This window comes from Geotrypetes seraphini, chromosome 4 (genome assembly GCF_902459505.1).
Source record: "Geotrypetes seraphini chromosome 4, aGeoSer1.1, whole genome shotgun sequence".
Lineage (NCBI taxonomy): Eukaryota > Metazoa > Chordata > Amphibia > Gymnophiona > Dermophiidae > Geotrypetes > Geotrypetes seraphini.
Window position 1 is genome coordinate 256,576,496 of NC_047087.1, and position 27,081 is coordinate 256,603,576.

Genomic DNA, 27,081 nt, shown 5'->3' on the forward strand with positions numbered 1-27,081 from the left:
CTTTTGAAACCTGGGGTTTTATCTTTGGGGGCAACTTTTTATTTGAGACACCCGTGTAAATGTATTGTATATTCCCGTACTCTTAAATATGTGTTTTTTGAACCATCACAACTGACCAATTTCGTGGCTATGTCTCGTCTGAATGTTAACAATCTTTGAGCCCTATAATTTGGATATTGTGACCCCATCTCAATGCTATAGCTCTCAGTTTCTTGTTATATTACTGTTTTTCTTTATATTTTCGCCAATTTTCTTTAATTCTTGGATCTGAATTTGAGGACTTGAGCATAAATAGTATATTTGTTAACTTAGGAATTATATTACTATTGTATTTGATATCTATTCTATTCTTGCTTTCTGTACAAGTGTAATACTTGAAATTTAAGTTGAAAATAATAAAAATATAATTAAAAAAAATAAAATAAATAAACATATATGCTCCTAATTCTGATGACCCAGATTTTTTCAGTTCCTTCAATACCATCATTACCTCATCTTTATCTGAACATACCATCATTGCAGGAGATTTTAACTTTCCTATTGATCCCTTCACAGACAGATCTTCTCTCTGCCGTCCTTCCAAACTCTGCTCCAGATCTACTCTTACTAACGCCATGGACAATTATGGATGGTCTGACATTTGGAGAATTCTCTACCCTACCACTAAAGATTTTACCTTTTACTCCGCACCCCACAAAACCTATTCCAGAAATGACATTCTAAATATGACCACAGCTGCCAAAATTCATGACATTACCATTTCAGATGGTTCATAGACAACGGCGCAAAAAACAAAAGCGCGCGCCGACAATTGAGCGCAGCGCACGCCGCCATACCGCTCTAAATTACAGTTTTTAGGAGCTCCGACGGGGGTTTTTGTTGGGGAACCCCCCCAGTTTACTGAATAAACATCGCGCCGGGAAAAAGTGAAGTTTTCAGTAAAATGTGGGGGGTTATAACCCCCCACAATGCGGCGCGATGTCTATTAAGTAAAGTGGGGGGGTTCCCCCCCACACACACCTCCCGTCGGAGCACTAAAAACAGTAATTTAGAGCGGTGCGACAGCGCGCGCTGCGCTCAATTGTCTGGGCGCGCCTTTGTCCCAACGCGCTTTTGACCTGACACCATTTCAGATCATGCAGCTGTTTCTTGCTCTCTTCTGTGGACACCTTCATCAAAACCGAAGTTTTGGAGAATGAATAGTATCTTGCTACATGATAAAGACTTTACAAATCATCTTAATCGTGAATCTGTAGCTTTCTTTTCCATCAACCAAAATTCTGTTGCTGATTACTCAATACTGTGGGAAGCATTTAAATCATGGCTACGTGGTGAGTCAATCAGTTACTTTGCATTTCAACTCAAACAGAAAAAAGCTGAACTGCTTCGTCTTGAAAAAAATATACATTCTCATGAATCCCAACTATATGACAAATTTGATCCGATCCTATACAACACCCTGCAGCGTCTCAAGTTTCAGTATAATGAAATATTCAGTAATTCTGCCTCTGCTTCAATGTTTCGACAATCCACCATGTACTATGCTCACTCTAATAAAGCCTTTTGGCTTCCTATCTGAAAGGTCACAGAATGAAACACAGAGTATCTCACATAACATCTTCCTCTGGGATGATTCATACAGCCACCCTAGACATTCTTGAAGATTTCCACACCTTCTACGAGTCCCTATATGCCTCTGAAACATCTTGCCCGGATCATCAAATCTCAGAATTTCTACAGTCTATCAATCTACCTTCTGTGAATGACTCTCAACGTCAACTCCTACAACAACCTATTTCTTCTGATGAACTTACCAAAGCTATTTCTTCCATGGCCTCAGCGAAAGCTCCGGGACCTGATGGCCTCCCATCTGAATTTTACAAATCGTTTTCTTCACTTTTGACTCCACACCTGCTTGCATACTACCGGTCTCTTATCTCTTCTCTGAGCAACCTCCACCGCTTTCACAAAGCTAATATTATCGTTCTCCCAAAGCCAAACAGAGATGCTCACCTGGTGAAAAACTACCGCCCAATATCTCTACTAAATTTGGACTATAAAATATTTGCTAAGATCCTTGTATTTAGATTAGAAAAGATTATGCCATGCTTAATTCACAGAGATATTCTTAAAAGGGAGATATGGAGCAGACAACACCAGACTACTTTGCCATGTACTCCACTCTGCCCTGTCTGATCAACATCCTCTAATGATTGCTTCTCTTGATGCTGAAAAAGCTTTTGACAGGGTAGAGTGGAGATACCTGTTCAAGGTTCTTGATCACTTTGGTTTCCCTGCAGAATTTACTAACATGATATCACTTGTACAACAAACCTATAGCCCAATTAATAGTTAATGATGAAGTGTCTAACGCCTTCACTCTTCACAGAGGCACTAGACAAGGGTGCCCCATGTCCCTGCTCCTCTTTAACTTAGCCTTAGAACCATTACTGACTGCTATTAGACAATCCCCATCCATTGAAGGCATCACTATTGCTAATATTGAATTTAAATTATCGGTTTACACTGATGATATTTTGCTTTATCTTTCTAATCCACAATCTTCCCTTATATCCCTTGTTAGTTTAATCTCCTCATTCTCCACTATGTCAGGTTACAAAGTAAATTGGGATAAGACGGAGCTCATGCCACTCAATGATGCTTGCATTCCCTTTCATATCTCCTTATTTCCTTTCACGTGGGTCACCTCTGGCATGAAATATTTGGGCATTTCTTTTGATAGAGATATTAAATCTACCTCATCCTTACTCATTGCTAAATCCATCTTTACAGTTAAAAATATTTTATCCTCCTGGTCTCCCTTTCACCTCTCCTGGTAGGGTAGACTTGATACTTTGAAAATGATGGTAGTTCCGAAACTTACCTACATGTTAAATATGTTTCCAATATTGCTCCCCCTCCTTTTATAAACAGGTTGAAAAGTTAATGCTTAATTTTCTTTGGAATAACAAACCTCACCGAATTTCCCTTCAAAAATTGAAAGCTCCCAAATCTTCTGGTGGAGTCAATTTCCCAGACCTGGGGTTATACCATGGAGCATTCATACTGAGACAAGGTACGGAATGGCTTCACAACGCGGACACACCTAATATTCCAAACTGGCTGCGTTTAGAAATTTCACTCATGCAACCTATCCCTCTACTTAGATTACTAGATTCCTCTTCTTTAAAGTCTTACCCTTACAATCCTCTCATACATACCACACATAAAACTTTGATGGATCTAGATAAACAGTCTGCCTTTTGTCCCATTTGGCATAACCGTTTGTTCCTAATAGACAAGAAATGTGTCTACTGATCTTTATAGTCTAGACATCAAATATGGAACATTGCATCTCTTTGTCACTCTGATGGATCTTGGTATACCTTTAGTGAGTTACGAGATAAATTCTCCCTCCCTGACTTTCAGTTTTATCGATGGCTGCAACTTCGATCATCCCTTAAAAAATCTAATCTCAATCCGACAATCCCGATTCACCCTCCCACTCTACATACCCTCTCTAAACAATTCCTTGCTTTAGGTCACGTAGCTTCAAAATTTTACAAGATTTTTAAACAGCTTCCTGCTAACCAAACCTCTGCTCTGAAGCAGTCATGGGAAGAAGATCTTGGCGTATCCATTTCTGACTCTGTTTGGGATTCCATTTTGAAATCTACCTTTCACATCTCCAGATCGGCTTCTCTCACACAAAGTCTTTACTTTCTCTTCCACAGAGCACAATGGACCCCTATTAAATCTCATAAAATTAATCCCTCATTCCCTAGTTCATGTTGGACATGCTCCACGGCAACTGGATCCTTGAAACACCTTCTATTTATTGTCCTGCTATACAACCATATTGGACATCCGTATGGAATACTATATGTTCCTTGTTTCACATTGATAATGCACTATCTTACCAAATGTTGTTATTGAAATCTTCTGCATCTTCACTTAACCTTTCTATACATGATGCCTTCTTGTTTGATGTCCTCCTCACCCTAGCTCTTAAGGTCCTCCTCAGTTCTTGGAAGAACCTATCAAAAGCCTCTCACTGTCAATGGTGGAATTTAGTATGTCAAACTTACCGTTTTGAAGCTTATATTGCTAAAAAATTGAATAGTTACCCAGATTTTCAAGATACCTGGAAATCTCTAAAGCTCTATCTACAATGCTCTGCTATCTAACTATTCTCTCTTTCTCTCTTCTTTCTAGTACTTTGTTTATCTGTTTATTTTTTTATTCTTTCTTCTTCTCCCCCCTTCTTTTCCCTTTTTATTTGACTCCATGATGTTAGGCAATGTTCATACTTGATTGATGTTTCCTGAGACATACTGCAGATGTATTTATGTTTATATTCTCAAATTATTCTGGTTAATTCATTGTTTGTTACTATGGTACACCATCAATCATTCCGCTGTATCATTTTGTTTGTTCTTTTTATGAAAACTTTTCAATAAATAAACCTTGACTTTAAAAAAACTACTCTAAAAACTTGATTCATATTTTCTCAGAGGTTCATAGACAGACTGATGGGCTTCTCTGGTATTGTGCCTTTACTTTTCCACATTTTGTTCTTCCCCTACCCTTGTGTGTCTGTTTGTTATTAGTGACAAGAAACTTTGGTTCTGCTATGCTACCCCTCCCTTTGGCCTGTGCTGCCAGATGATGTGGTTTATTCCTCTTTAGTGTGTCTTTGTAAATTTGTTAGACTTGTTTACTTGCTTTTATTATGTTTATGTCGCCATGACAGTTTAACTGTGTGTCACAAACTTTTTAAGCTGCAGAACACTAATCTCGGGCCTGTGGCTGGAGGGCACCCACAGATTCGCAGACTTCGATGCCATGACATCACATGCATGCATGACATCATCACATCGACATCTGTGCATTTGTGGATGTCCTCCAGCCGTGGCCCTGAGCCTCCTATTACCGCCGGAGGTGTGTGTGTGTGTGGGGGGGGGGGGGGGTGCGCTGCTGCAGAAGGAGAGGTGAAGAGAAGAAGCAGAGGCACTGGAGAGGAGAGGCGCCAGGGCCGGCTAACTGACTACAGGAAGTGCCTCTCACCGTGAGAGGCACATTTTGTAAACTGTCAACTGGCGCCTCTCCTCCTCACCGGCATCTCGCGGCACACCTGGAATCCGCTAGGGCACACAGTTTCTGATACACTGGTTTAACTGAATGTGCAGATTACTGGTTAAAAGGTGGTCCATAGATGGTGACATACCTATCCCAGGGCCCCACATAACATTTATTTCTCTCAGACCTTTCTCTTTATTCGATGCATACACATTCTTATCCATCAGGATAGATTCAGCAGGTGAAATCTGCCTGAATTTCTCATTGCTGTTCCCTGAAGGTCATTTTAGTGTCAGTTCCTTCACTTCTGGCTGTAGTGGAGAGAAGCCAGCTAGCTAATAGAAGGAGAGTGCCTGCATTTTATTCCAGCAGTGTTGCCAAGGTCCATTTTAATTGTGGCCTCTTGCTGACAGCACTGTGTACATCTAGTAGCATTATAGAAATGATTAATTGTAATAATAATAGTAGCACTGTACATCCTGCACGTGAAAGGAAAGGCTCAGCTAGACTATAGAAAGTTCCAGTATAGGGAAGCTCTGGAACTTACAGTTTAGAGGTTGGTAGAAGCCTGAGAAGGCCTTAAAGTGTTAGAAGGTTCTGTTGAAAGTGGAGCCATTCTCTCTAAGTACTGAAGCCCACTCCCTGCTATCCTACTTTGTGTTAGGTTCTTCTTCTGTCTCTGACCTAGCAACTAGGGGAGGGGGGGGGTCCCGTCACATGCCTGAAGCAGCAAGCTAATTGAAAAAAATCAACCAGTTCATATCTTTACAGGTTGGCCATTAAAGGCATTTGCAAGAGGAGCAAGGATTCGAGAAGGATCAGGGACAAGAAACAGAACTAAAACAGTTTCTGCCTTGTTTTAGTAGACAGGAATGGGAACCTATTCAACCCTACAAAATCTTAAAGTAAAGGAGCAGGTGATCAGTTTGTGTTTCTATTACAACACCCAAGAACCCTCTCTAGGGTTACCAGATGTCTGGCAAAGCCGAGACATGTCTTCTTTTTAGAGGTCTGTCCGGGTGCCCGACTGGATTTTCAAAACCCAGCAATTTGCCTGGACTCAGGGCCGCATCTGGAAGGCCTCTGAGCATATGTGGATGCGACGCAATGACATCACACCCATGCGCACATGCGTGCGACATCATCGCGTCATATCCGCGCATGCTTGGAAGTTCTCCAGACTCAGGAAAGAGACAAGGTTTGGGTGGGAATGGGGAGGAACAGGGCGAGGCCGCATGTCCTCTTTAATTCATGAAAAAATCTGGTAACCCTAGCCCTCTCCCATCTATACAGAGCTGAATGGTATGCTAATTTACTATTTATTACCATCTTATCTAATACCCAGGTCAAAAAATGCTTTTCCACCCTTTGGAAACTCCGTTCCATCAAACATTACTTTGATTTCCCCACCTTCAGTTTGCTGGTCCAATCCCTAATCCTAAACTCCCTGGATTACTGTAACATCATATATCTGGGCTCCTACAAGAAAACCATTAAACGACTACGACTTATCCAGAACACCGCCGTCCGCCTCATCTACGGGCTCAAAAAGTCAGACCATATCAGCCCTTTCTATAGAAAACTTCACTGGCTACCGTTCGAAGCAAGGATCATCTTCAAATTCGCCTGCCTCTGCTTCAAAACCCTAACTGGCTCAGCCCCGATATATCTGTCACGTCACTTCGCCTTCCCAGGCTCTAACCGTACACGCAATACCCACCTGTTTGCCTACCCCTCCCCAAAAGGATGCATCTACAAAAGATTCTTCGACAAGACCCTCTCTTTCCAAGCTGGCAAATGGAATGACTGCTTGTCCACTCTCATCTCTCTTGCCCCAACTTATCAATCCTTCAGGAAATCTCTCAAAACATACCTCTTTGATAAATTCCTCCAACCCCCGCCCCCCTACCAAACTAATAATCCCAACCTCGCCTCCCTCCCTACTCTTCCCCTCCCCGGTTGCACCCCCCATGCAACAATTATTGGATCATTTTGTAATTGTTCACTAGTTTATACCATATAATTGTTAATTATTCTCTGCACCTGCATTGCATAATTTGATCTGAACTGTTTTCTGATATACTGTAACTTCGCTGTAAATGTACAGTCTCTTAACCTGTAAACCGCTCTGAATTGTTTTGTGGTATTGCGGTATACAAAAATAAAGTTATTATCTTCACGTCAGTCTTCACAATGGAAAATATAACCAACATTCCGGAACCCGAGGAGATCGTAATAAGAGACCAAGATGATAAGCTGGTCGATTTAGAAGTAAGCCAAGAGGATGTACTTAAGCAGATTGACAGACTAAAGAGCGACAAATCGCCAGGTCCGGACGGCATTCACCCAAGGGTACTCAAGGAGCTAAAAAACGAAATAGCGGAGCCATTTCGACAGATATGCAACCTATCCTTAAAAACCGGTGAGATCCCGGAGGATTGGAAAATAGCAAATGTCACGCCCATCTTCAAGAAGGGCGCAAGAGGAGACCCGGGAAACTACAGGCCGGTAAGCCTGACCTCAGTCCCGGGAAAGATGATGGAGGCACTGATCAAAGACAGCATCTGTGAGCACATCGAAAAAAATGGGCAGCTAAAACCGAGTCAACACGGCTTCTGCAAGGGTAGGTCATGCCTCACTAACTTATTGTACTTCTTTGAGGGGGTGAGCAGTCAGGTGGATAAAGGGGAATCTATAGACATCATTTACCTTGACTTCCAAAAAGCCTTCGACAAGGTGCCACACGAGAGACTGCTTAAAAAGATATGGAACCACGGGGTACAAGGGGAGGTCCACCGATGGATCAAGGTCTGGCTGGCAAACAGGAAGCAGAGGGTTGGCGTAAAGGGCCACTACTCAGACTGGAAAGGGGTCACGAGCGGAGTTCCGCAGGGGTCGGTGCTGGGACCGCTCCTGTTCAATATCTACATAAACGACCTAGAGGCGGGAATCAAGTGTGAGGTCATTAAATTTGCAGATGACACCAAACTATGCAGCAGGGCTCAAACCAGGGAAGACTGCGAAGATCTTCAAAAGGATCTAACACAGCTGGAAAAGTGGGCCGAAAAATGGCAGATGAGCTTCAACGTGGGGAAATGCAAGGTCATGCACGTGGGGAAAAAGAACCCGATGTTCACATACAAAATGGGGGGAACATCACTAGGGGTCAGCAACCTGGAGAGAGACCTGGGAGTGATGGTAGATGAAACACTGAAGGCATCAGCACAATGCGCCACGGCCTCAAGGAAAGCAAACAGAATGTTGGGTATCATTAAGAAGGGTATTACAACCAGGACGAAAGAAGTCATCATGCCGCTATATCGTGCAATGGTGCGGCCGCACCTGGAGTACTGCGTCCAGTACTGGTCGCCGTACCTCAAGAAAGACATGGCGGTACTTGAGGGAGTACAAAGAAGAGCAACTAGACTGATAAAGGGAATGGAAAAACTTCCATATACCGAAAGATTGAAGCAGTTGGGACTTTTCTCCCTGGAGAAGCGAAGACTTAGAGGAGACATGATAGAAACCTTCAAGATCCTGAAGGGCATAGAAAAAGTAGACAGGGACAGATTTTTCAAATTAAGGGGCGCCACAAGTACAAGGGGGCACTCGGAGAAATTGAAAGGGGACAGGTTTAGAACAAACGCTAGGAAGTTCTTTTTCACTCAGAGGATGGTGGATACGTGGAACGCGCTTCCAGAGGCTGTTGTAGACAAGAAAACATTAAATGGTTTCAAAGAAGGTTTGGATAGATTCCTAGAAGAAAAAGGGATTGAGGGGTACAGATAGGTATAGACCATTGCTCAGGAAATGGGCCTGATGGGCCGCCGCGGGAGCGGACCGCTGAGCAGGATGGACCTAGGGTCTGCCTCAGCGGAGGCAACTTCTTATGTTCTTATGTTCTTATTATTATTATTATTATCTACTATCTTATCTTGTCAACATCTGAAGGTTAGAGAAACTGCAAATCACAAATAAGTTATGAAATTGCCTCCTAGCTGCTTAACATTCTTTAGTAAAAGGGTCCAGTGGTGATGTAAGGGGGGGGTGGAGGGGGTGGACTGCCATGGGCGCAATCTCTGTGAGGGCACACCCCCCCCCCCCACAGCGTACCTCTTTAAATGTTCACCGTTGCAAAAAACATCTTCCACTTGTTGTTTGCGCCGGCCTCGGCTCCCTTCTGACAGCACTTCCTGGTCACGGGACCAGGATATGACATCAGAACTGGGAGCCGAAGCTGGCGCAAGCAGCAGGTGGAAGATGCTGCTCGTGCCAGCGAACATTTCAAGAGGTACGCAGGGGTCCTCAAGTGGTGGGGACAAGTAGGAGATGCAGGGCGCAAAGAAGCCAGGTGTCACCACCCCGAGCGCCAACCTCCCTCGCTACGCCGCTGAAAGGGCCCCCATTATTAATACAGGAAGTCGGTGGTCACATTGCATATATAAGTCCACAAAGCAATTCACTTCATCCATCCAATGCCAACTAACAATGTGCTGGAACCAACTTCCAATCACATTATGTTCACGTGGTCACTACATCAGATTCAGAAAACTCCTAAAAGACCATTTGTATCAAGATGGCGAGTCAACCATGAAGACCTCACAACTGTTGACTGATGACCCACTACTAGTTATCTATTGAAACTCCCTGGGCAGTGGCATAGTGAGGGCGGGAGATGCCTGGGGCGTTGTCAACCCCCCCCCCCCCCACGCTCCTTTTCCTTCCCCTGTACCTGTTTAGCTTCCTCGGCGTGAGCAGAATCTCTAACTTGCTGCCCATGCCGGCATCGGCTCTCCCTCTGACGTCAATTCCTAGTCGCAGGACCTGGAGGTAATGTCAGAGGGGAGCGCCAAGGCCCGCACAAGCATCAGGTTGGAGCTAGAGGTACAGTGGCAGGGAATTAAAGGTGCACATGATGGGGAAGGAGAGGGAGGGGCAGAGAGGAGGAGAGGTGCCAGTGCTCCGCCAAGACAGCGCCAAGGTTGGTCCGCTCCCCCATCCCCAGCCCCATCCCCTTACTATGCCATTGTCCCTAGGTATGATGCTGAACCAATTGTGAAGCCACTGTAATTATATCTGAAATCACTTTGAATGTCTGTCCCAAACTGTATATTGTAACCTCCTGGGTAATTCAACCCAACCTCTTATTTTGTAATCTGACCTTCAACTGAACAGGTAAAGGAATAGAAAACTAACATAACATATACAGTAAAACCTTGTATTTCAAGACAAGCAAAATATTTTATTAAATTTTAACTTGATATGCAAGCAATGTCTTGCAATACAAGTACATACAGTATACACATATCGCAACTGAGCCGATGGTTCTTCTCTCTCTGACACTGCAGGAGTGTAGCAATTGTTCTAAATTAAAGAGGTCTTGCAATACAAGTTCGTATAGTATTTTGTATTAAAGTTTTTGGGTTGTGGAACAAATCGTCTCAATTTCCATTATTTCCTATGGGGAAATTCACTTTGATATACGAGTGCTTTGGATTACAAGCATGCTTCTGGAACGAATTATGCTTGCAAACCAAGGTTTTACTGTAATTGGTGCTGTGGTAAATCATGAGCATTGTTGCATGCTAGTTATTATCCTGTTTCCCCCAAAATAAGCCCTAGAAAGATTTTTAAAGATGCTCCTAATATAAGCCCTACCACAAAAATAATCCCTAGTTAAGATCGACTCTGGAAACTCCCCAACTCCATCCCTAACACTAGTGCTGCCCAAATTGCCGAAAAAAATCAGACTCGACAATTCAGCGACCACCACCCCGGTGAGACCTGATATACCTCAGCTCCAAGGCCCCCTAAAGAAGCAGCAGTGGCAGCAGCACTCTGAACTTTGTGGCCTCCCCCGCTGGGGCCTTCCTCACACGTCAACGCACACAGTTTAGGAAACAAGATCCTGGAATTGGAAACAGAAATAAGGAATGCCGACCTGGATGTGGTGGCGATATCCGAAACCTGGCTCACAGACTCCCACGGGTGGGACATGGTCATACCGGGTTACAACTTGCTTCGCCGGGACAGAGAGGGTAGGAAGGGAGGGGGTGTAGCATTATATACTAAAGATGACATTAAGGTCACGAGAATCTCAGATGTCCAGTATACTGGGGAATCCCTTTGGGTTAATTTGGCCAGAGGGAAGGACAAATTCTTGTATCTTGGCGTAATTTACAGACCCCCAAGACAACAGGATGACCTGGATATGGAAATAATCGAAGATATAGAAAATATCACCTTGCGTGGGGACACAGTATTGCTAGGTGACTTCAACATGCCTGATGTGGATTGGGTTACACTTACCTCTGCTTCCGGCAGCAGCAGGAGGCTATTAAACTCTATGAAAGGAGCAAGCCTCAGGCAACTGGTGTTGGAACCGACAAGGGATCAGGCAATACTGGACCTGATACTTACCAATGGAGAAAGTGTCACAGAGGTCTCGGTGGGCGACACATTGGCCTCCAGTGACCACAACATGGTATGGTTCAATATCAGGAAAGGTTTCACTAAATCTACTACACTAACCAAAGTCCTCAAATTCAAGGACACAAATTTCAAAGAAATGGGAGACTTCGTTCACCAGGCGCTACAAAGCCAAGAAGAAACCGATAACGTGGAAGACATGTGGTCGACTTTGAAAGCAACCATACAAGAAGCAACAAACCACTATGTAAAATCAGTAAGTAAACGGCGAAGGAACAATAAGCCACAGTGGTTTACTGCGGAGATCTCAGACCTGATCAAGGAGAAGAAAAAAGCATTCATCTCTTACAAACAATCAGGGAAGCAGGACTCTAGAGCAGACTACCTGGCCAAATCAAAAGCCGTCAAAACAGCAGTCAGGGAGGCTAAATTCCTCATGGAGGAGTCTCTAGCAAAGAACATCCAGAAGGGAGATAAATCCTTCTTCAGGTATATCAGTGATAGAAGAAAAAACTCAGGCGGGATTGTACGTCTTAGGAAACCAGACGGAGACTATGTGGAAAAGGATTCGGAAAAAGCCCAACTATTAAATGAATACTTCTGCTCAGTCTTCATCCGAGAAGCGCCAGGGCTCGGCCCTCAGCTACAGACAAGGGTTGGCTCAGTTGATCCGTTTAGTAACTTTGAGTTTACGCCCAGCAGTGTCTACGGTGAGCTGTCAAAGCTCAAGGTTAACAAAGCAATGGGGCCGGACAACCTGCACCCCAGGGTGCTTAGGGAGCTGAGTGATGTCTTGGCGGAGCCACTGTCCGCGCTCTTCAACCTCTCCCTTAGTACAGGCAGCGTCCCGTTGGACTGGAGGACGGCTAACGTCATTCCACTCCACAAGAAAGGCTCAAAGATGGAGACAGCAAACTACAGACCAGTGAGTCTAACATCGATAGTGAGCAAACTAATGGAAACTCTAATCAAACACCAATTAGATAAGATCCTGGATGAGGAGAATCTACGGGATCCCCGACAACATGGATTTACTAAGGGGAGATCCTGCCAATCCAACCTGATCAGCTTCTTTGACTGGGTAACGGGGAAGCTGGATATTGGGGAGTCCCTGGACATCGTGTACCTGGACTTTAGCAAAGCATTCGATAGCGTACCACACCGCAGGTTACTGAGCAAGATGAGTTCTATAGGATTAGGTAACACATTGACGAAATGGGTTGGGAGCTGGCTTGGAGGTAGGCTCCAAAGGGTGGTGGTGAACGGCACTCCCTCCGAAATGACGGAGGTGATTAGTGGAGTACCACAGGGCTCAGTCTTGGGCCCAATCCTATTCAACATCTTTATAAGAGACTTGGCAGAAGGGCTTCGAGGTAAAATAACATTATTCGCCGATGACGCCAAACTGAGTAATGTAGTGGGCAAATGCACAACAGACGAAGATTCAGTGCCCGACAACATGATGCACGACCTACTCCTACTTGAGCGATGGTCTAGGACATGGCAACTCAACTTCAATGCCAAAAAATGCAAAGTTATGCACTTGGGCAGCCAGAATCCATGCAAGTCTTATACCCTTAATGGCGAGATCCTAGCAAAAACGGTAGCAGAACGAGACTTGGGGGTAATCGTCAGTGAGGACATGAAGTCTGCCAATCAAGTGGAGCAGGCTTCGTCCAAGGCAAGACAAATCATGGGCTGCATATGAAGGGGTTTCGTCAGTCGTAAGGCGGAAGTCATTATGCCATTGTATAGATCCATGGTGAGGCCCCACCTGGAATACTGTGTGCAATTCTGGAGGCCGCATTATCGCAAGGATGTGCTGAGACTGGAGTCGGTGCAAAGAATGGCCACCCGGATGGTCTCGGGACTCAAGGATCTACCATACGAAAAACGGCTTGACAAATTACAGCTATACTCGCTCGAGGAGCGCAGAGAGAGGGGGGACATGATCGAGACGTTCAAGTATCTTACGGGCCGCATCGAGGCGGAGGAAGATATCTTCTTTTTCAAGGGTCCCACGACAACAAGAGGGCATCCGTTGAAAATCAGGGGCGGGAAACTACGAGGTGACACCAGGAAATTCTTTTTCACTGAAAGAGTGGTTGATCGCTGGAATAGTCTTCCACTACAGGTGATTGAGGCCAGCAGCGTGCCTGATTTTAAAGCCAAATGGGATCGGCACATGGGATCTATTCACAGGGCAAAGGTAGGGGAGGGACACTGAGGTGGGCAGACTGGATGGGCCGTGGGCCCTTATCTGCCGTCTATTTCTATGTTTCTATGTCACTGATGACGCTCTTCCGGAAGTTGTTAAGGGGGAAACACCCTCCAGGGATTCAAGACAAAGTTGGACAAGTTCCTGCTGAACCAGAACTTAATTGAACAGCCAGCTCAGTTTATATTTAACTTTCAAGATTCCTCTTCAAACTATCACAATAAGTCACATAAAGAGAGTCTTATTTCACTTATTTATCTTATTTATCTTACAGACCTCAACGGTACCGCCTGTATGCCAATATACTTTTTAAACATACAGTGTTCAGGCACCCATAGTCCTCATCGGCCTCAATATTTCATGCTTTAAATAGTTTAAATACTTTATTTTAAATATTTATTTGAATATAGATACTCATCTTTATCTACGCGGGTGGGAGTAGGCACTCCGACATAGACCTAAGTTTCGCCTCAAAGGGCTTTATCAAGGAATTCCCACTTAAATCAAATGGTTCATATTCCCCGCGATGGTTAAATCTACAAGCCCGGGGAACATGAACCATTTGATTTAAGGGGGAATTCCTTGATAAAGCCCTTTGGGGCGAAACATAGGTCTATGTCGGAGTGCCTACTCCCACCCACGTAGATAAAGATGAGTATCTATATTCAAATAAATATTTAAACTATTTAAAGCATGAAATATTGAGGCCAATGATGACTATGGGTGCCTGAACACTGTGGGGCTCATAATCAAAAGAGAAAAACGTCCAAAAACCGTCCTAAGTCGGCACTTGGACGAACATTTCCCAAATACGTCCAAGTGCCGATAATAAAAACGGGTTTTGGACGTATTTCTAAACGAACTAGGCCTTCATAGTGCCACTGAACGACCAAAGCTAAATGGGGCGTTTCGGGAGCCGTGTCGAGGGCAGGACATGGGCCGGCTTAGACTTAGTCATACAGCAGGTATAACCGAAAGTTTTACAACAGAGCCTAGAGACGGAACTTGGACGTTGTGACTTAGACCATGTAAAACATGGTCTAAGTCACAAAAACCCACCTAAAGTCACTAGATAAGTACTGCAAACACATAAAACAGACCCCCACACACGACCCCGGTGATCACCAACCCCCCCACCCCTATAAAAATTTTAATCATAACTTTAAAATTCAGCCTCCAGACCATCATCACCTGGTCGCCTGGCATAGGAAAGCCTAGTCGTCCAGCCCAGAGACAGCTTAAGTCTTCTTGGGGGTGGGTTAGGGACCCATAGAGAGAAGGACCCATGCCCATAAGCCCCTGTAATCACTGCATTGATCCTTAAACATGTGCACTGCCTTATACACCCCCAAAACCCTTTTTTACTGGCATATAAGTGGCTCCTGCAGCCATAAGGGCTATTGGGGTGGTAGATAAGTGGGTCTAGGGGATTCTGGAGGTGGTTTGGGGGGCTCACCATAACCTATAAGGGAGCTGTAGTGAGGAGAAGACATGGTACCCTTTATGTGAAGTTCACAGCAGTGCCCTGTAAGGTACCCCACTATTTAGGTGGCATGTCTGGATGTGCAGACCATTACTTTGCAGACCATCACTTTGCAGACGATTTAGTGGCTTGGACGATCAGATCGGCAGGACGTATAATTAGACGATTTTCAAAATGAAAAATAAGTTGGACGTATTTTTCGAAAATGTGTCTTAAGCTGTTTTTTTACTTTGGACAACTTGCGAGATGGACGTAAACGGACTTAGACATCCCTTTCAATTATGCCCCTCCACATGTTTAAAAAGTTTATTGGCAAACAGGCAGTACCGCTGAGGTCTGTAAGATAAATAAGATGAACCAGAACTTAGGCAGGTAGGGCTTGTCTCAGTTAGAGCACTGGTCTTTGACCTAGGGGCCGCCATGGGAACGGACTGCTGGGCACGATGGACCACTAGTCTGACCCAGCAGTGGCAATTCTTATGTTCTTATGAAGATTTGGGGTGGAGGAGAGGAAGGGAGAGATGATTGTTGTACCATGATAAAAAAGGGCATCCCCCGAAAATAAGCCCTAATGCATTTTTTGGACCCAGAATTAATAGAAGATTCTGTCTTATTTTCGGGGTAGTGTTGGTGAAGGAAGAAAATCTGGAGTAGATTTGTTTTGTGGTCAGAAGAATGAAACATAAACATGAATGGAATCCAGAGCAGTTTCAGTTTCCCAGCCCTAGCTGGCTCTCTCAAGCTAGGGAACTGTTTCACTTTCGAGTTTCTATTCTGATCTTTGCTGAAGTCTTTTGAGAGTCACATGACCACTGTTTTATAAATTGTTGCTGTAGATGCAGTTGCTGCTGCAGCAAGCATCCTTGCACCTGAAGAGACAGGTAGCTCAGAAAAGACTGCTGGCGAACTTATCAAAATCATGGGGTAAGTATATGATCTGGATTTGAAATATGTTTGGAATGCTGCTTAGCTTTTGCAGTGTTCTATAGCTAGATTAAAGGTTGGGATAAATTTCCCAGCAAAACTACAAGTAAATGCATTAATTTTAACATTTGAAGAGAATTAAACTCCCACCCCTCTATGTCTACAAAATCCCTTCTCCCCTGTCTTGTGCAATATTTTCCTCTGCATTCGAATAGAATTTAAGTAACATTTTAGTGAAAACACAGAGATGAGAGAGAGGAAAAGAGTTGGACATTGGGTGGAGGGCAGGGAGATGTTGCACATGATAATAGAGGGGAGGAAAGGAGAGATGCTGCATGGATAAGGTGACCATACATCCCGTTTTGAACGGGACAGTCCTGTTTTCGGAACCCCTGTCCTGTTGTCCTCACACACAGCTTTGGGACGCCAAAATGTCCTGTTTTCAGGGAGAGCGTCCCGAAGCTGTGCGCGGGGACAATGGGACAAGCGATCGCTTCCTGTCCCTCCCTGCTGCACCAAAAAAAAAAGCCTCCCTCCAGGTTCGCCATCGCTGCTCCTCTGCTTACCTCCCTGCCACTAATCGCGCCCAGAAGCCTTCTTCCCGACATCAATTCTGACGTCGGAGAGGACATTCCGGACCAGCCAGGCAGTGATTGGCTGGCCCGGAACGTCCTTTCTGATGTCAGAATTGACGTCGGGAAGAAGGCTTCTGGGCGTGATTTTATATCTGCTATCTGTATTTTGCACTATATTTGTCTATTTTTCTATAGTTACTTAGGTGACAAATTTGAAAACCCCCCAAATATAAATGATAATTAACATTTTCTCTGCGTATAGGGTGCTTTGTGTTTTTTTAAATTTTATGGTTATGAAATAATAAGATAGTGTGTACATGAAAAACGAATGGAAGAAATTGGGGGCAGGGCTAAGGTGGGATTGGGGGCGGGACTGAATATTAATAGATGTCCCGTTTTGATGAAAAAAATAAATGGTTACGTTATGCATGGACCACATAAACAGGAACTTCACATGCACTGTGAGTCTAAGCCGGCACAGGAGGAGAAAATGACCCGCTGTGCCTGTGTCTGCATTAAATTCTGCACAGCATGTCCAGAATTACCATATTTTTCGCACTATAAAACACACCTGATCATAAGATGCATCTAGGTTTAGAGGAGGAAAACAAGTAAAAAATATTCTGATCCAAATGGTGTACTAATATATTTAATAAAATATACCAGGCTCTGTCCCTAACCCCACACTCCTTGCTAGGCTCTGCACCCTGTTCCCCCTCCCTGCTAGGCTCTGTACCTTGTCCCACCATCCTGCCCTGTATGCTGTCCCCCCTCTGGTGGTCTTGTGATATGCCGGGACAGGAGGAAACCGTCCCAGCTGACTAACAGTTTTTTACCCTCTTCCTGCACCTTTTTAAATCCTTCACTATACCTTTATAAATCCTCCCTCCCCTCCCCCCGAGTCCTGCGAGAACTGACAGCAGCCATTCAGGGAGCGGCGTGTGCCAGGCTGGAGTGCAAAAAGCTCGCTCCTGCCTTATGCGCCGCTGGCCCCAAGATAATGAGGCAGCCATCCTGTGAGGAAGGAGCAGGAGCACAGAAAGCTTGCTCCTACCGATACACTGCTGGACCACCAGGTTTTAAGGGGGATTTAAAAAGGTACGATGGGTGTGTGTGTGGATTTAAAAAGGTATGGGGAATAAAAAATTGTTATATTCGCTCTATAAGACGCACAGACATTTCCACCCACATTTTTTGGGGAAAATAGTACGTCTTATGGAGTGAAAAATACAGTATAGTATATGTTTTCTGAGGGGGTGAGGAATTTTGCACTTGCAGATTTCTGGCAAGAGTAGTACATAGAAAATGAACAGTCTCCCCCGCCTCCCAATTTGCTTAGATTAAAAGCTTTAAAGACTAATATTATTTTCTGCAAAACCAAAATAAATCATAAAGGGCCCCTTTTACAGAGCTGTAGTAGCGAGTCCCCAGCACAGCAAATGTGATGCAGTCCATAGGAATTGGAATGGGCTGCATCGCGTTTGCCACACAGGAATCGCTACTGCGGCTTTGTAAAAGGGGCCCAAAAAGAACAAAACTCTGAAACATGATTTTGTTGCAAAATGCCAGTCAAAAGTGCTGCTTAACTTTAAGATCTCTCTTATGTAGGAAACAAGTTGTATCATTTAAGTGTTAATGCATGATCAGCTTTTGAGTGAAGTTATGTTTACTTTATCCAACCTACCCGGCAGGTTTTATGAACCGAGTTTCAGCTCTTGTACAGCTGTAACTATTTTCTGCCTAATCAAACAGAAACTTTTTTTTTATTTAAATTTTACAAATACAAAAGTATAAGAATAAAACAAAACAATAAGCTGCAGATACCAAAATATAAATAATAATATGCAAAATATAGTATAGTTAATATACAAAGTAAAATTAATTAGGATTTACATAAGTCCTTAAATATTCATCAAGAGGGGTCCAAATTTTTGTGAATCTGGCTATGTTATTTTGTTTGAATGTTATTATTTCCTCATACTTTCTGATGACACAAAGGCAATTCCACCATTCGTAAAAATTAAGCCTAGAATTGTCTTTCCAATTGGAAACAATATGATCGATAACTAAGGCAATCATGAAATCAAATATATTTTTATATAACGGTGGTATTGATATATCTGGATTAGAGGAACGCAATATGATTGATTTATATGACATGAGCAACTCATTAATATTCATGTTTAAAATTGAGCAGATTTTGGACCAAATGTCTGACCAGTAAACTTGTAAGTTAGGGTATTCATATAAGAGGTGTATTTGAGTCCCAGGTTGCTGTTGGCATGACCAACAGAGCTCTGAAGTCGCATGTAACCCTTTAGCCATTTTAGCAGGCGTCCAGTAAGCTTTATGTATAATGAAAAATGTAGACTGACATATGGATGCCGACATAGTAGGTCTAGCTGAAAATGCCCATAAGGATTTCCAATCTATTACTCTTGGATTTTCATTTAGATATGTTGCCCACATATTATCCAAGGGAATATCTTTTTCTCCCTCACACTCTCTTAAGATTTTATATAGTTTTGATGCTCTTTTGTTTCCTGATATTAAAGGGCCTATAGTCTTTAAGAAATTAGACCAGAGTCCTTATACTTAGATAACAGAAACTTTTTGAGTGACTAAGCAGATCCCTCTCACCGATACTGCCGGCTGCATCTGTGTGAATTATGAAAATAACCAAAGGGGAGGAGGGATGGGAGAGGGAAGAACAAGATCCAGAAATGAACTAGGAGACGGGACGCCACCTAAAATTTCAGGAATATTTACACAAATTTGCATCTTGGAGCTCCATTAATTCATGGGAGGGGGCTGGAACGAGGATCCCACCAAACCCAAAAAGCAACCGATCCACTGGATCTGTGGGATCTGCAGGAAGGGGTGAAATGAGGACCCTGCAGACCCCACAGATCCTGTGGCAGCCAAATTGATAAGAGCATAAGAAGAGCCTACAATCTTCTTACTTGGCAGCACAAACTTCAGGGGAAATAACACTGAGACCTGAAAAACTGCTATAAAAATTATAACGAATAGGAAAAAAAATTTCAACCATGTAACTCCTCTTCTTAAAGAAGCTCATTGGCTGCCAATTGTCCACAGAATCACCTTTAAAATAGCATTATTAACATTCAAAATATTAACAACTAAAGCCCCATCATTCCTAGAGAGGTATATTATTCCATATATTCCTACCAAAAACCTTCTAGTAATTCCATCACTTAGTATAATAAATACAAGACAAGATACGATCTTTGCTGTTACCGCGCCCAGAACATGGAACTCTTTACCAGCACTTATTAAGGAAGAAAAATCGTTAGGTAAATTTAAAGGACTGTTAAAATTCTGGTTCTATAAGGATGCCTTTGAGACATAATTGCCGGATTCTCTTTTTGACCCCATTCATTGCAGAAACTTTTATGTCCTTGTCCCAGGCCTCGAGAAATTTTAAAAAATAAATAAAAATTGTTTTAATTTTCTTTTTACTTTTTTTTAATTACACTTTTACAATTCTTACCCCCCCACCCCCCATTGTACTTACCTTTCTTGCTTACTTTATTATGCTTATTGTAGTTCTCCCCACTTCCCCTATGTATAAGTCTGTAATGTTTGTGTGTTTGTTGTAGTTAGTATCTGAGACCCTGTTTTTAATTGTAAATCGCTTTGAATTTATGATATTGCGATACATCAAAATTTTAATAAAACTTGAAACTTGCACGGCTGCCACTTTATGAACTTTCGCATTTTATGGGAGAAGTTTGTGCTGCTAAGACTGAAAGGTCACTTGGACACATAAAATCAGAGGCGTGAAGAAAGTACAAGAGTTTTATTTACAGCATGCCGGACTCTTGTGTAGAGGTGGCCTTTAACAGCCTTGCATGTGTGAACTGCTGCCGAGAGTGGGAAGCAGACTGAGACGCTGAGACAGCATCAAGGAACCAAAGAGATTTCTGTAGTGGATTCATATGCTAAGTGTTTTTAGTTTTTTGACATTTTGAGTGCATGATTTTTCATGACTTAGTGAGTAGAATGTCTGGTGTTTGCAAAATACAATTGAATTGTAGTTTGGGTCCACTTTATGAACTTTAGCGTTTTATGAACCGCAACACTTTTCCCCCCTCATCTATGAGATATTGCCTTTTATATATCCAAACAGTCTCTTGGACTTGAAAATCTGACCCGTGCTGATTATTTTTGGGAGAGATTTCTTGCTGCATGAAGAATAATGCTCCCAAATTTTGTTGAAGTCACTATTTGCAAATAAATTATGAGTGGAAGTTTTTTGACCTATGATTAATTAGTGTGTGCTCTCTCGACTACCGTGTTTCCCTGAAAATAAGACAATGTCATATATTCATTTTGGGCCAAAAAAACACACTAGGGGGCTCATAATAATCCCCCCCCCCATTCAAAACATGGCCTAAATTGGTACTTGGACGATCAAAAAGACAGATCGTCCAAGTACCGATACTCAAAGCTGGTTTTAGATGTATCTAAAACCAGCTTAGGCCTTTACCCTGCCTCTAAATGCCTAGAGCGAAAAGAGATGTTTTTAGAGGAGGGGAAAGGGCGAGAGGTAGGCAGGAGGTAGGCCCTGGCAACCTGCCCACCCCCCACTGCAACGACTTTGGCAGGAGAGCGCGGCAGGGGAGATGAGGCATCTCTCTTGCCGCTATCATTGCTGGGGGGGGGATTCTGTTTTTGACAAACACTGGTTACAGAATCCAGCTTTTAGGTGAAGGACTGGCCCCTCCTTCGCCTAAAAGTCTTGTTTTGGGTGTTTGGGACTTGGGCAATTTTGGGGTTGATAATGTGTTCTAAGATTAGACATAGTGGTGGTCTGGTCAATTAAACTGCTGAACATAGAGGTATTATTTTGTTTTCATGTACAATGATCATCTCTCCCTTCCTCTCCTCCACCCCAATTCTTCCTCTTTCCTTTCTCTCCCCCACATGTGCAGCATCTTTCCTCCCCTCTCACCCAGCTCCTTGTGCCTTCCCTCTACAGCATCTTTCTATCCCTCCCTCCCATCCCTCGTGCAGGAGAACCCTTGCCTAGCTTCTATCCCTCCCTTCCGTACAAATGCAGCTGCCCACCCCCACCACACAGGATTTTATAGTAGACACCATTTCCCTAGCCACCTATCAATTTAGGTACCATTTATAGAATCTGATCTGATATTCCTATGGGCATCTTAGCCATTAGTACCCCTTGATGAATTCCCCCTTAAATATACTAAAAGCATATTAATTTCACATCCTTTCCTAACAGCTACCAGCAAGTTTCAAACCTCCGATCCCTCTGTTCTCAAAGGAGATATTGATGGAAAAAAAATGTAGGATCACATCTACCTTTATAAAGATGCGAAGTTGGCTTTATGAGGATACAGGAAACTAACTTTAATAATTCACCAAATAACAAGAAGAAAGGATCCACATCACAGGTTAAATGACTTTCAAAAAAGAATTTTTATTGACTGAAACAATGTGAAAAATAATCCATGCACATACTGGAGATGCGCACTCATTTGAAATGATATTTCCCATGTTGTTTGGTGAAATTTTTGCCCAAAGCAACTGAGACACAAAACAAAACTGTGGAGTTTTTCTTGTGTTGTAAATAGTACTCACCCTCCTGAAACCCTTCTGAAACAGTGTAGAGAGTTGCGCTTGGACAGAAATCCCACCCATCCCCATCCGTCCCCGTCAGAATCTCTTCCGTCCCCACGAGGAATTCTCCCTGTCCCTGCCCATCCCCACGAGGAATTCCCACTGTCCCCGCCGTCCCCCATAAAAGTTACCTGTCCCTTTAGTACTTATTTGTATTTGGGACAGTGGAGAGTTAAGTGACTTTCCCAGAATCACAAAGAGATGCAGTGGGAATCAAACCTAGTTCCCTTGGATCTCAGGCCTCTGCACAATTAGGCTACTCTTTAACCTGTCTGACACTATTTGGCCATATTGTTTAAGCTCTTAAAGAAGTTGACTAAGAAGCCTGAATCTGTCCATCATACCATCACTCCCTCCACTCCATCATTCATTCATCTATCTCTCTCCATCAGTATGCAGTGTGCTGCTAATGTCTTATCAAGGGCTTCTGGACAGCTTTTCTTCGCCATCGCTCTTTGCTGTCATAATTTTAAAAAAAAAGTTAAACGAGAGACTCTAACAAGGAATTCTTTTCCTGCAGTCTGTCTCTCTTTACATACATCCCGTTTTCAACGGGACAGTCCCGTTTTCGGACTGACCGTCCCGTTGTCCCGACCCACCGCTTCAGGACACCGAAATGTCCCGTTTTCAGGGACAGCGTCCCGAAGCTGTGTGCGGGGACACCAGGACGGGCGATCACTTTCCCTCCCTGCTGCGCTGATTCTAACTCTGGGCCGCCGCTGCTGCTTCTTCCCTTCTTCCCGACATCAATTCTGACGTCGGAGAGAACGTTCCGGGCCAACCAATCACTGCCTGGCTGGCCCGAACTTCCTCTCCGACATCAAAATTGACGTTGAGAAGAAGGGAAGAAGCAGTGGCGGCGGCCCAGGGTTTGAATTGGCGCGGCAGAGAGGCAGACTGGCAGGCAGCGGCGGTACACGGATGGACGGGCGGTTTGAATCCGTGGGGGGTTGAATCGCGGGGGGGGGGGGTTTGAATCAGGCACTGGAGGGAGGAAAGGAAGTAGGCAGGCTGGCTTCGGGGGAGGGACAAAGGCAAGGGAAGACATAGGAAGGAGGCACTGGGAGCACTATGGACATGGGAAGGAGGCACTGGGGGCACTAGGGACACAGGACAGGCACTGGGAGCACTATGGACATGGGAAGGAGGCACTGGGGGCACTAGGGACATAGGACAGGCACTGGGGGCACTATGGACATGGGAAGGAGGCACTGGGACACTATGGTCATGGGAAGGAGGCATTGGGGGCACTAGGGACACAGGACAGGCACTGGGAGCACTATGGACATGGGAAGGAGGCACTGGGGGCACTATGGACATGGGAAGGAGGCACTGGGGCACTATGGCATGGGAAGGAGGCATTTGGGGCACTAGGGACACAGGACAGAGGCACTTGGGGCACTAGGGACACAGGACAGGCACTGGGGGCACTAGGGACACAGGACAGGCACTGGGAGAACTATTGACATGGGAAGGAGGCACAGGGGGCACTATGGACATGGGAAGGAGGCACTGGGGCACTAGGGACATGGGAAGGAGGCATTCGGGGCACTAGGGACATGGGAAGGAGGCATTCGGGGCACTAGGGACACTGGACAGGCACTGGGGGCACTATGGACATGGAAAGGAGGCACTGGGGCACTATGGACATGGGAAGGAGGCACTGGGGGCACTAAGGACATCGGAAGGAAGGAGGGAGGGTATAGAAAGGGACAATTGTTGGGCCTGAGTACAGATAGAAAGAAATGAAAGAAAGGATACAAAGTCAGAAGGAAACACAACCAGAGACTCATGAAATCACCAGATAGCAAAGGTAGGAAAAATGATTTTATTTTTAATTTAGTGATCAAAACATGTCAGTTTTGAGAATTTATATCTTCTGTCTATATTTTGCACTATATTTATCTATTTTTCTATAGTTACTGAGGAGACATTGCATATTTTAAAGTCATTTGCCTTGACATCTTTGAAACCCCCCAAATATAAATGATAATTAACATTTCTCTATGTATAGTGTGCTTTGTAGTTTTTTTTTTAATTTTAAGGTTACCATTATGAATTAATATGAAGATATTATGTGTACATGAAAAATGAATGGAAGAAATTGGGGGCGGGGCTAGGGTGGGATTGGGGGCAGGACTGACAATTAATAGATGTCCCCTTGTGATGAAAAAAATAAATGATCACCTTATCTTTATACCATCACCATGCATGCCATTCTCAGCTGTCCATCGACCCTTCTTCCATCCAGTTCTCTTCCCCCTGCCCTTAGCCCTCTGAAATAAATTCTACACTGTGAAGACATAGTTTTGTTTGCACAATGTGCGTGTGAGTGCCTCACAACTGCACAAAGGATAACTCTGAGAAATGCAAGAAGCTCGAAGTGTGTCGGACATAGTATTTGCCCCCCTCCCCCCCAAATATACACATAAGGCAAATAAAGATCTCTGCAATCTGACTGCACCAGCCTCGCAGGTTAACTTGATACCTTATTGCACGAAAGAGAAATCTGTAAACGCTGAAAATGAAGGCATTCTAAGAATAACAGAATTTCCTCTCCAGGCCCACCTCACGCACTCCCTGCACACTGGAGAGCCCCGATTCAACTTTCTCAGCCTTCCTCCAAAAGGGGAGGAGGTGGAGGTAGGGGAGGTGGATCTCTGTTGAGTGTCTTTGTTTCCAATTGGTCACAGCTGGGTTGAGGGCGGACGTTATGTAAATGCATGGGTGGGGAGGGTGGACTTCATACAGGCTGACTTCCTGTTCTAGCCTTGCACGTACCACTGCCTGACCAATCAGCAGCAATGCAGTGAGCACACGTAGGCACACTGAGCGCCTACATGCTGAGCTCACTGCTCAGAATGGCTATTCCCACCATGGCGTTGGACTGGTATCTTGAAAATTAGGTAGACCTCAGAATGGGAGATCCCAGTTCCATCCCCGTGGGAGTCCCGCTGGCCTTGGAGGGGTCCCTGTGGGAGTCCTGTGGGCCTGGGAGGGGTCCTCGTGGGAATCCCGTTGACCTTAAAGGGATCTCCGTGGGATTCCCGTGATCCCCGTTCCCGTGCAGACTTCTAAAACAATGTACATTATTGGGAGATTTACAGAGCATACACTAACAATATTGTTGTTGATGAAAAAAAAATAAATTTCTTAAACCTAAAGAAAATGAAAATATTTAAATTAATATGGGGCCCATTGGAATCTTATGTTCGCTCATTGTAATTGTTTATTGACTGTGAATCAGTTTGTTCTTTGCTATGGTACATATCCAGGGCAGGGGAAGAGAGGGATTCTTATGTCATAAATTGATTTTTGAATATTTATAATTGGGATGGGTGTGAAGATATCATTATTCAAAATAGATAGGATATTTATGATAATATATGTTTATGTTATATGGAATGATAATTATTTGGGTAAAGGGGGTAGGAAAATGGATGATTATGAACATGAGAAAGATGAATGTGCTTTTATTGTTTTGCTCTTCTCTAACATGTAATTCTATTTTCCCCCCTTACTCTTCCATTCTATATATAAGCTCATGTAAACCTTTTCCTTTCTCTTCTTATATTTTAAGTTCTTGTAAACCGTGCCGAGCTCCACTTCCGTGGACAGGATGCGGTATATAAACTTAAGGTTTAGTTTAGTTTAGTTTTACTATGAGTTGCATTGGTTGTATTGCACTGTTGTAGTTTTGAAAATTAATACAGAATTTTAAAAAAAAAGAAAATTCCTATAGAAATAATAATAATCTTAGGCAGTTAAAACTTTGGGGGCTGCATATCATTAGTTCATACACCATTCATCACTTAGGGGTGTAGTTATGAATATGGGCTACAGTTATTTACACCCCCTTTTACTAAACCGCGATAGTGATTTTTAGCTGAGGGAGCTGCGCTCAATGTTCTGTGCTGCTCCCGGTGCTCATAGAGTTCCTATGAATGTCAGGAGCAGCACGCAGCTTGTAGCGCGGCTCCCTGCGCTAAAAAACGCTATCGCGGTTTAGTAAAAGGGGGGTGGGTTAGTTATTAGGATTTATTTAATGCCTTTTTGAAGGAGTTTACTCAAGGCGGTGTACAGCAAGAATTAATCAAACATAAGCAATAGGCAAAAAATAAAAAAACATTCAGATTACAATAGAAGTATGGCATTAGAGACTCATAATCAAAAATCTAAAATGTCCAAAAAAACACTTAAGTCAGCATTTGTACATGTATCCTAATCGTCGGGACGTCCAAGTGCCAATAGAAACATAGAAACATAGAAACAATAGACGGCAGATAAGGGCCCACGGCCCATCTAGTCTGCCCACCTTAATGTCCCTCCCCTACCTTTGCCCTGTGAATTGATCCCATGTGCCGATCCCATTTGGCCTTAAAATCAGGCACGCTGCTGGCCTCAATCACCTGTAGTGGAAGACTATTCCAGCGATCAACCACTCTTTCAGTGAAAAAGAATTTCCTGGTGTCACCTCGTAGTTTCCCGCCCCTGATTTTCAACGGATGCCCTCTTGTTGTCGTGGGACCCTTGAAAAAGAAGATATCTTCCTCCGCCTCGATGCGGCCCATAAGATACTTGAACGTCTCGATCATGTCCCCCCTCTCTCTGCGCTCCTCGAGCGAGTATAGCTGTAATTTGTCAAGCCGTTTTTCGTATGGTAGATCCTTGAGTCCCGAGACCATCCGGGTGGCCATTCTTTGCAC

At 43.8% G+C, this 27,081-nt stretch overlaps 1 protein-coding gene across 2 annotated transcripts in view; it reads left to right on the forward strand.

Annotated features, from left to right (window-relative positions):
- The first annotated feature begins 16,041 nt into the window (after positions 1–16,041).
- Positions 16,042–27,081, forward strand: part of LOC117358642 (interferon-induced protein with tetratricopeptide repeats 5-like) — a 36,129-nt gene continuing 25,089 nt past the window's right edge. Inside the window, exon 1 of one of the 2 annotated variants that reach the window (XM_033940096.1) lies at positions 16,042–16,133. In XM_033940096.1, the coding sequence (XP_033795987.1) occupies positions 16,129–16,133 (5 nt within the window). In that variant the 5' untranslated portion in view covers positions 16,042–16,128. The remainder of the gene's footprint in view (positions 16,134–27,081) is intronic. The other variant, XM_033940094.1, reaches the window with a different exon arrangement.